Here is an 11,084-nt window from a genome sequence, read left to right as displayed (position 1 = left end):
ACCTCTTTAAAGTTAGATATTCCAAAAAATAATCTGAAAAATAAATTTCATCCAAAATCTAAAAAAAGACAACAAAAATGTCAAAATTTTCTCCTAGTTTCAGAAAAAAGGCATTATTATGACTTGGCGAGGCAGAAAGGTTTGTTTCAAACCAAAAAACAACGTACCGTAGATTCTTAAGAATAATCATATATATATGCTCGTAACAATAAACATACGTACACCTGAAAAACAGTCTTAGACATTAAATAGAACATAGTCTTGTCTTTTATATATATATATATATGCATAAAACATGAGATCGATCAACTGTCTATATGCAATGACATAGCACCACAACACAAGATCGAGTCAAGGAAAATAGATAGCAGTGTGCCTAGCGATTATTCAACGTTCTCCCTGAACGTATTACTTAATTAAACATCCATAATATAATAGCTAATACATAATGAAACCTACTCTCCATTGATTAAGTCCATAACAACACGCTTAATGCTTCCTTCGTTCTTCAACAGCAGCCTCTTGTTAGTCTCTCTGTCACAAAAACCCTGCATCCACAAACCCATCACGTTCATCAACCAAAAAGCATCAACAAAAACAATATAAGCAATGCATGTGATAATAAAAGTAAGTCTCAATTTGCAGTTACGAAAATAGGAGAACAGATTTGAAGTTAAGATAATATGCAAAACTGGTTTATGAAGCAGTAAAGTAGGGGATGGGATGTAGAATTCAAAATTTGCAACGCAGACAATACTGGTTATATTCAGTGGGGATGTAAGATAGGAGAGGAAATGCAGCAGGGGTCAGGGATTGGATACATTGATAGTGGGCTTTATTGGCTAATATTTGAAAGTTGATTTCTTCTGCATCTGATTTGGAGTTTGAAGTCTGATAGTGGTTATATTGTTTTGAATTAGTGATCTATTTTTTTTATAATTGCATTTGAATGGGAATCAATGTGCATCCCTTTGTAATTAGGCCTCTAGTTTTATTGTTTTTGATGATTGTTATTAAAAAGCAGTCAAGAGAACATCGATCAGACCGAATGAAAAAGCAGTCAAGAAAACAACTTACCATATCATGCAACTCTTCAAGGAGAGGATCCCACTCAGAAGCACCACAGAGTTCATCTATTGACTGCTCCAGATTGTACTCATTCATTCGCAGAACCTCTTTGTTTAAATCAATCTGCTTAAAACCCATCTCCTCAAGCTCTTTAAGGAGGGCCTCTTCCACAGAATCATTTCCATCCTTGTCTAAAGAGGATAATAGTGCATCCGCAGTTGAGGCTTGCTGGTTGGAGGGAACAGCCCGGGTTGTGCCAGATAAGTCAATTATTGGGTAAGAAACAGTTGAAGGTGTTGCCAAAATTGCAGGGGCTGAGCCATAGAAATCAATGATGGGGTAAGAAACAGATGAAGATGCCTCCGGAATTGCAGGGGCTGAGGCGGCAGGGCCAACAAATGTAGCTTTATTGATAGGAAATTCATTTCCCAGTTCTGGTCTTAGTTCCTTATCAACCATTTGATTCACAGCTTCAGGTGGAGCATTAGGATTTTTGGGTTGGTGAAAAGCAACATCCTCAACAGGTTGAACATTGATATCTATAATCTGAGGCCCTTCAGAGCTACCCCCACCAAGGGGAATATTCAAGTTCAGGCCTTGAAAGCTATCATAGAATGAGTCCTTGAGAGAAGCATCAACCTTCATGTATGATAATTAAAGAGGGAACAATATTATTACACCATTAGGAAGAAAACTTAGTGTTTCTGAGCAAAAAATGTATACAGGAAAGCAAAACTGACATTTTACCTGTATAAGGACCCAAACCCATTGGCCAAATTTATGTCCGGAGAGAGATGCCATCCTCCAGTATGATATGTATCTACCAGGTGACTGGGGTGCGATAAAATCAACTGCAATGTCAAGCTCCATCTCCGCGGATATACCAGAATCGGGAACCTGGAAAATTTAATCAAAATATAAGATTGATTATTCAAAAGATTAACAGGCAAAACAAACCTAGAGAAAAGCTAATTAAATTAAAGAAACGATAGAACTGCAGCATGAGTAATTAGCAAACCTCCAAGTCAACAGAATGTGATTCACTTAATTTGTCCCCTCCAATCCAAACAAGTTGAGTTCGCTTGGGCCACGCTATTGTGCCATTGTTGCGCATCCGCCAGATCTTCGTGAACGGAGTAGATGGAGCCATCATTGTACCATCTATAACATTGACATCCAAAATGAACCGACTATCTAGCCTTGGCCTTGCATGCTTCCCAGCTGTTTTTAAAACATGCTGTGGTATCTTTGGAAGCCTCTGCACCATAAGAAAAAAGATATCAATACGTGTAAAGTCACAGAAGAAAAAAAGGATAGAAATGAGTTCAAATGTAGTTACAAATTCTTTGGGATTCTGATATAAACATCTTGGACCCCGAAAAGATGCAGGACGGTCCATCCTGATATAATCAGTGTGATTACCAAATTCGTTGAAGCAAATGCTGCAGAGGTCATAGTTTTCTTTTCTGCATAATGGACAAAAAAAAGTCAAGAAACACCCCCTAAAAGCTTTCCAATATCCAAATAAAAAGAAGCGCACTCACACTTTGGATTTGAAACGAGGTCCAGTTATTGGATAGACTCCACAGCCATCACAGCGGACACCCTTGTGAAACATACCATTCAATGCATCAGAGTGACTGTGGCTCCTTTTAAATGGAGGAATGCGAAAGTTACCTAGAGGATGTGGCATTGAATGTAGAGGATGTGGCATTGAATGAAGATTATGTGGCCCAGAAAATGGGCAGTCAAAAGGAGCACCGAAACTTATTGCAGGATTCTTGTTTAAGTTACTAGGAACAGCAGAATTCATTGATGTTACACATCTTTCATGCTTACCAGCAAAACTGTCATCAATAGAGGCTTTACCCTTGTCAACACTAACTGGAACTCTTTCACCCTTACCAGCAACACTGTCATCAATAGACGCTTTACCCTTGTCAACACTAACAGGAACTGCTGATGAGAGTGGTACTTTATTCATATTTGTGGATGAATTGAGATCAACAGGGGCAATTCCCGCATTTCCAGAGTCCACCTGTCGACCGGCAGTGGAGGCTGCCAGTACATTCCTATTCATGTTTTCAGCCTCAACATGTTGCCGGACATTGTAGGCTGCCGCCTGGCTATTGACATCGGAAGCAGAGCCCGGAAATGGAGACTGTGGACCTCTTGCTTCGGAAGTGACAAGTTCTTCATGAACATTTTTTTTGGAGCTTGGACCAGCTGCAACAAGAGGGCCCCGGTAGTGAGATTTCAGATGTGTTTTTGAAATTGAATCAGTGAAATTGCGAAGCACTTTTTTTGCAGTTGCAGCTTTTAAAACTGATAAATTAGAAAGAGCCTCCTGCAGTACATCTGGCACAGAAATTGAAACACCAGAAGCAGAATCCACAGATGGAGACTGTGAACCTTTTGCTTCTGGAGTGACAGTTACATCAGGAACGCCTTTTTTCGAGCCTGAGCCTGAGCCAGAGCCACCTGCAGTATGAGAATTGCCTTGAGGCTTTAGAATGGATTGTCCAATTTTGGAAATTGAATCAGCAATATTTGCTAGCACTGGATTTGAAGACGCGGCTTTGGAAAATGATGAATAAAGAGCCTCGCGCAACGGCTCTGGCAGAGCTAGCAAAGCATCAGCTACAAACGGGTCTGAGACAGGATTAGCTCTTAAAGGAGTAGCACTTCCACTAGAGCCATCAGCATCTGATTTAACATCAGAATTATTGATCATATGTACATCAATTCTCAAGAACTTCAATTGCTGTCTCATCACATCATGCAAATCTTCATCATCCACAAGATTCACCAAGTCACCATCTTCATCCACATATCTCAGAATAAAATTAGCATCAGTGGCGAAATTGAAAACAGAGCATATCTTAGCCCTCAACCCAACCATGTTAAGATCAAGTCGGTTATTCTCATCCACGCGAACACTGAATCGCCTGAGAGTATCTCCATACTTCGCCTGTACAGCAATAATAAGTAACATGATATGAAGTCAGACTATCATATACTAGGGTTAAACTACTTTCATAAAACCGACGCTTCAGTGCCAAAAAAAAATCTCATGAAAACCTAACATGCATAATTTGCAGTTTAACCGCTTCAGTTCCATCCTTGTTCCGATCACCAAAAACAATAAAACTAGAGGCAAAATTATAAAGGGATGTACAAAGAGAAAAAATTGAAAGCATGATAATCAAACAAAAAATAGAAAAAAACGAGAAAATTGAGATCGTACCTTGATCACGAGAGACGAATCCATAGCTATAAAAGACGAACGAAAGCGTAGCAGTTTATAGAAGAAGAGCACTGAAACCCTAATTCCCTAAAATTGAAACTTGTTCGGATCAGAAATTTGTAGTGATAACTAGCTTTAGCGTACCCGTTAGCCGCTTTTAACGCTCTCTGAAGCGGGGAGTGGGATATATATACTGCTCTGCTTGGCTTTGCGAACAAGAAATTTTCTTTTTCGACTTTTTTCGTTTATTATTATTTATGTATTATTTTTCTAATTTATATTTCTTCGTTGCAAAGTTACTTGTGGGGCCCGCGTTATTATCCATTCATTGATGAATTTATTATTCATAATTTCTAACAATATATCTGCCCGCATTAGTTGCTTATTGGTTTCTTAAGCTTTAAGTCTTTTTTTTCGATAATTAAATATAAAATTATTTTATTATTTAAATGTTTTACAATATTTTTCAATAATTAAATATAAATTTATTTTATTATTTCAATGTTTTACAATAAAAATGAAATAATTTTTTTTATTTGTTGAAAAATGGACTGAACTTTTATTTTTTTATTTTTTACATTTATTTAATAAATAATATTTATAGATTTTTTTTAATTTTAATATTCGATCTTGTGAACGACTAATCCAAGATAATCAATTTCACCGTTCACTAATATGATATGTTTTAAGTCGGAATGTCCAACAAAATTTGGACAAAAACTGCTAGAGTTATTACATAGCCATGGCCATGAGGGGGAAGTGTTTCTCTTGGGGCAGATAGTTTATTTTGGGTTAAATATATTTTATCCCCTGTTGCAATGTGAGTGAGAGTTTTGGTTTACTCATTGTAATATTTGTTCCTTGTAATGTAAAAATTCTTTTGTTTTGACGCCTTAGTTGACAATTTGGACATTGGGTCTTCATTCATTCATTTCACTGTTTTCTTCTTCATCTTCCATTACAAACATCTATTTTCCATCATCTTCTAATCGTTCCATACATCCATTTATCTTCTAATCGCTTCATACATCCATTTGTCTTCTAATCATTATCTTCTTCATCAGTCGTTCCCATATAATCATCTTTCCTTATAGGTTTAAGTCTTTTAAGAATTAGGGTTTGAAAAGAATGGGTGGAAGCAAAACACCATCAATTGGCAACTCGACTGTATTGAATTTACCTAGATGTGGATTTGATCAAGCAATGAAGATGTGGGTCGCAAATACAATTGAAAAACCCAATAGAAATTTATGGAGAAGTCGAAATGCTGGGAAGTTGTGACCTATTAATCTGGGATGATGAACTTGGTCAGATTCATGGTTAGGAATGAAAATAAAAAGATTTCAACAAACTACAATAATTGTGAAATAATAATGGTTTATTTGAGGGGATTTAAGAAGGACATTTATGAGAAATTTGGGAAGAAATATAAGGTAAAAGTGAATTCAAAGAAGCATGAAAAAGAAGCTTCAAATTGAGAAGAACAAAAGTCATTGTTTAATAGTTGCACTTCCGATGTATTGGATTTTGTTTTCCATTATCTACAAGTTCATGTAATATGTAGTTTATAAGTTAAGGTCTAATTATATATTTTTCCTTTTTCAATTTCAATATTTGATTAATCATGAAATTGTATCAATTGCTAGTTTATTAATGAAATATTTGGAATTAGTTATTTTCAAACTTAAGTTAATACATATAACCAAAAGTGATTGCATAGATAATAGAAAGCACATAAATAAGTCAGTATAAATCATTGTAAAATGGTAGATAAAATGCACGAGTCATTGTAAAATGGCACATAAAAGACATAAGTACACAAGAAACATAAATTTGTCCTTCTTAGGAGGTTATGCACATCTTTCACAACTTTGTTCTTATTTGGGTTCCTTTGCACCTTTAACACATCTTTGTCCTTCTTTGGACTCTGATTTTGTTTTTCTTCAGCTTGACTTGTTTCAGCATTTGATTTGGCTTTACTTGCTTCAGCTTGAATTGCTTCAGCATTTGGTTTAGCTTTACTTGCTTCAACATTACTTTCTTTGTCTTTAACTTGACTTGCTTCAGCTTTTGAACTTCCTTGTGGTTTCCTCTATAGAAGAAACAAGTTTAGTTATAATTAAAATGCTTAGTGCATAATTAAATTCATGTACACAATTAGACTAAGATTTTGAAAATTACCTTTCTTTTCAAAGCATTTGGATTTTGAGTTGCATGACAGTGCATTTTGACCAAATTTATCACATTTGGTTCATTTATAAGACACACAAGTTCTTCTTCTCCTAGTACCATCTGTAGCGGGGTATTCGTTACCATTAGAGATATTGACTAAATCCAAGGTAAATCATACAAGTCGAGTCGTCACCACACTTCTATTTATCCAAAGGAATGGTTAGAAAGCGAACAAAAACCTAAAAGTTTTATCGAATCAAAAACTAGTAAAAATGTCAGAGATCTGGGTAAGGGGGTTGGTTATGCAATGGGAAGGTTTTAAGCATCCAAAACATCCTAGGTACTCCTAGGGAGCCCTTTTCATAAGTGTTGTTCTAGTCTAAAGGGTGTAGGTATATCTAAAGTAATATTTACTAAAAGGAACGTTAAAAGAAAATGACTCGCAAGGATGTCGCATCCACTGCCTACGTATCTCATCTGAGTATGAGAATCAGAGTCTTCGTAGCTCGGCTACCTATGGGTTAAAGAGAAGTGTGCTCGGTAAGACGTCGCGTCTTATGCCTACGTATCTCATCTGGAATGAGAATCAGAGCAAAACGTAGTTCGGCTAACTACGGGAACAAGGGTCTCGATTGCAACTAGGGCAAGAGAAAGGGACGGTCTCGATCGCAACGAGGGCGAGAGAAAAGAATCGCAGCAAGGGCGAAAGCAAGCAAGGATTAGTTGTTAGTCGTCATTCAAACTCGGCAAGACATCACGTCTCGTACCTACGTATCTCATCTGAACATGAGAATCAGAGTTGTCGTAGTTCGGCTAACTAGGGGTTAAGGATTGCCATCTGAACATGGACTTACAAAAGAGGACACCAGCTGTGTCAAAGGAGGGTGGGCAGTGTGTTCAACGTCCTAGCAGTAGGTATCGCAGCTCGCTGAATCGAGTCTTAGGCAGTTACCTCTTTGCAATAGAACAGACTGACATGCCACAAGATCGGAGACGCACGGAAGGTCTAAAAGTGGGGAGGCTCTGCTCTAGAGTTGTCATGCAATATGGACCTATGTGTTAGGATTTACAAAGGGGGACATCTACCTAATGTTAGCATGCAAAGAATATGGGAATTCTACCTATGTTATCATACAAAGGGTTCTACCTAATGGGTGCTACCTAAACGGACAAGAGTCGACGGATGGAGCGCGGAGAGGAGTTACGGATAAGGGTAAATGGCGATGCCGGAGGCAATCGACTTACAGGTAGATGGCGATGCCTGAGGCAATCGACTTACAAGAGGATGGATGAATGCATGCTGGTTCTGTTAAGTTTTGAAAATGATTACTCGATGTTGGATCGAGCTTTTGATCTTATTTTGAAATGGTTATCGGATGTTCGTTTTAATTCTTGTATTAACAGGTGACTAAAGGAATAAAGAAATAAATATTATACACTTTATGGGAGAGGGGTACATTTGTTATGAATGGGGATTGTTCATGGCAAACAAACAATAAGAATATATGCCTCATACATCATACAAGTAGGCAACAATTGTCAATCAGATCGGATAAATAAACAATATATAATCAAACCAAAAAATCAAATAATGAAGCATTTAAACAATGCACGGGAGTATGAACATGTTAAATAATCAAGCAATAGAAAGCATGAATGAGAGAAACAAGTATAAAAGATAATAGATGAATCAAACAGATGAAAATATACACACGAAGGGTCCACTGAATAATTTAATCAGGAAATGAGGTAAGGACCAAATAAAATCAAGGTAAAAGGCCTCTAATACATGGCATATGAGATGAACGAGGGAGGATCAAAAGATCTCTTCAATTGCCATAAGCAATCCCAAAGTCAAACATCGATCATAAAGAAGTCAACTGAAAATTCAAGTCAACTTAAAAAATAACAAATAAATAGCAAATTAATCAAGAAAATTATGAAAAATTAAAATAAATAAGGTGGGGTCAGGACATCATCATCCCCCAAAAAGATTTTAAAAATAATGAAAATTGGCACGTGAATTAATTAAAACAAAACATAGGTCAAACCAAAAGTCAATTAATAAGATTAGGTTAGAAATAAACCAATAATAAATAGTAAATTAATCAAGAAAATTATGAAAAATTAAACTAAATAAGGTGGGGTCAGGGCATAATCATCCCCCAAAAATATTTTAAAAATAATGAAAATTGGTACGTGAATTAATTAAAATAAAATAAAAGTCAAATTAAAACTCAACCAACCAAACTAGGTCAAAAATAAATCCAAAATAAATTGAAAATTTGAAATAAAATTCCAAGAAAAGGTCAGGTTGACCACGAGATAGTGGTCAACCTTCATCCCAAAAATCAAATGCTAAAAATAATTTTAGGTCATAAAAATAAAATCAATAAAAAAAGTGTGTTAAAATGGACCATTTAGAACAAATAATTAAAATAAAATATTAATATTAAAAAAATACGAAAATAAAAATTATATAAAATTAAATAAAACGTTAAGAAAAGTGAAAAATATTTTTGGGTAATTTTATGGACGAAGAAAATATTTTAAATAAGAAAAAGAAATATGAAAATGGAAGGATTAATGGTGATGAACATGGTAAGCAAGCGTAGATATATCAAAACATGGCCATGGAAAAGATGATTACCTAATGGAAAATAGAAATGGAATGGAATCTGATATGTGATGAAGCTTTGCCTCCTTGCCACGAAATTCCAATGCTCCTTTAGGGTTAGGATTTCAGCTTCTTAAATAGGGTGGATTAGGTGTTCTCATGGGCTTTTTAATAAGTGATTTATCCATAAGAATAAAAGTGTGAAGTGAGGTGTAAAATGTTGTTATTTTGGGCCAAACTTAATTGAATGGATGTCCAATGCATGGCCAAAAGAGGTAAAAAAACGTGACTGGTTTGTGCAGCATGCTTAGAAAATCTGATTGGGCTAGCCAGACCCAAAATCTGCCTAGAAAATCAAGTCATGGTGCCCACTTTAAATGAATGTATCTCTCAAACCATGGATCCAAATGAGATGATTCCAAAAGGATGTGAAAAAGTATATGGCAAGGTACAATTGTTGTGAAGAAAGTATTTTCAAATAATTCCTTGAAATGCAAGAAAACTGGCCAAGAAGTCTTGACAAATTTTGAAGATTTTGGACTTAGAAATTTTTCTAAGTGTCCTAAAAAAATGTCTCACTTTGACTAAGCATAACTTTCTCAATTCTAATCGAAATGGAGCAAACTTTATATATCTAGAAATCTTGGAACAAGAGGAACAACTTTAATGTTGGAGAAATTTTCAAATGGAGCTTTTATCTTGATGCAAAATGGGCTTAAAGTGAGTGCAACGATCATGAAAACTTGCCCTAAATGGAAAGTCAACCATTTCCAAATTAAGTAACTTTTCCAATTCCTGATTAAATGATGAATCCATGATCCAACCTTGATAAAATTTCACATGTAGGATCCCCTAGGCATGGATTTTGAGATTCCACTCTCAAAATGTCAGGAGTTGACTTTTCTGGCCCCACAGTTTACTTTTTCCAAACTATCTGATTCCCGATTCCATTGATCAATTGAAGCACTTCTAGCTCAAATAAAGAGCTGATTTTTTGTATGTAGACCCTTGTGGACATATGGAGGGCCATGGAAAAGAGTTTCACCCAAAGAATCAGAAATAAACTGATTTTATACCAAACCCTAGTTTTAGGGCAAAATGATCAAGAACTGATTGCACTGATTGCCAATGGATCTTTCTAAGATAATTGTGAATCTTCCTAGGCCAAGATGCCTCTCTAATCATGACATGGATGAGCTCCTCTACTTCCAACCAAACATTTCCTATTGCAGGTAGCCATGAAACCCTAATTTCTGATTAAATCCAGATGAACACTCTGATAGCTTTGAATCCTTCACTGATGAACTAAGGACCATAATAAGATACTTGGACCCCCCTGAGACCTTTGAGACTTGTATACTTAGAAAATGAAATCCAATTCTCAATCTTGCTTTGTGTGGGCTCCTTCTGTTAAGGAGTGATCGATCAAAACCTGATCTCCATGTCACTAATGCAGTATGCAATGAGTATGACCTAATATGATGCTAATGAAGTGTAAAACATAATCCCATGCTTCCAGGAAAAATGAAGGGTAAATTTTGGGGTATTACACCATCCTCACCACATTTTCTAATTCTAACTTTCCTAAGTCTTCTTGGTCCATTTTTGTACACAGGTGGTTGAAGTTCATCAGCTTGAACTTCATGCCACATGTCCATTCCATTTATAGGACTCACAAAAAACTATAATAAAGGGAATACTTTTGTCTTGAATAAAAATCATCCATAAAATCTTTAGGTTTTGTTTGCTATAAGTTAATGCAACAACATGTTTACATGAAATGCCAACCAATTCCCATAAATAATAGCTACATGATCTTTTGGAAATATCAACAATAAACTATTGTATGTTGAACGAATGTGTAACCTATAATTCTTCAGCAATAGACCAAGTTGGTCTCCAATGACCACTCATAAATACCTTTTTATCTAACCTTTTCCTATGCATAAACATAACTTTATGTTTCCACTTCTCAAGTTT

The 11,084-nt window shown here is 35.8% G+C and overlaps 1 protein-coding gene across 2 annotated transcripts; it reads right to left on the bottom strand.

The window, feature by feature from the left end:
* Positions 1–237: 237 nt before the first annotated feature.
* Positions 238–4,557, bottom strand: LOC127073976 (protein NBR1 homolog). Of its 2 annotated transcripts, XM_051015227.1 has the most exons (7): positions 4,316–4,557; positions 2,613–4,039; positions 2,408–2,534; positions 2,087–2,326; positions 1,816–1,965; positions 1,078–1,707; positions 238–548 (listed from the first exon to the last, which is right to left on the bottom strand). In XM_051015227.1, the coding sequence occupies exons 1-7, from the start codon at positions 4,337–4,339 to the stop codon at positions 456–458; spliced, it is 2,691 nt and encodes an 896-aa protein (XP_050871184.1). In that variant the 5' UTR covers positions 4,340–4,557; the 3' UTR covers positions 238–455. The 2 variants fall into 2 exon arrangements, with proteins under 2 accessions (XP_050871184.1, XP_050871183.1); XM_051015226.1 differs by having other exon boundaries at positions 2,087–2,534.
* Between the last annotated feature and the right edge of the window lie 6,527 nt (positions 4,558–11,084).

Source organism: Lathyrus oleraceus, chromosome 4 (assembly GCF_024323335.1).
Source record: "Lathyrus oleraceus cultivar Zhongwan6 chromosome 4, CAAS_Psat_ZW6_1.0, whole genome shotgun sequence".
Lineage (NCBI taxonomy): Eukaryota > Viridiplantae > Streptophyta > Magnoliopsida > Fabales > Fabaceae > Lathyrus > Lathyrus oleraceus.
The sequence above is the reverse complement of the archived record's forward strand: the minus strand, read 5'-3'. Positions and strand labels throughout refer to the sequence as shown.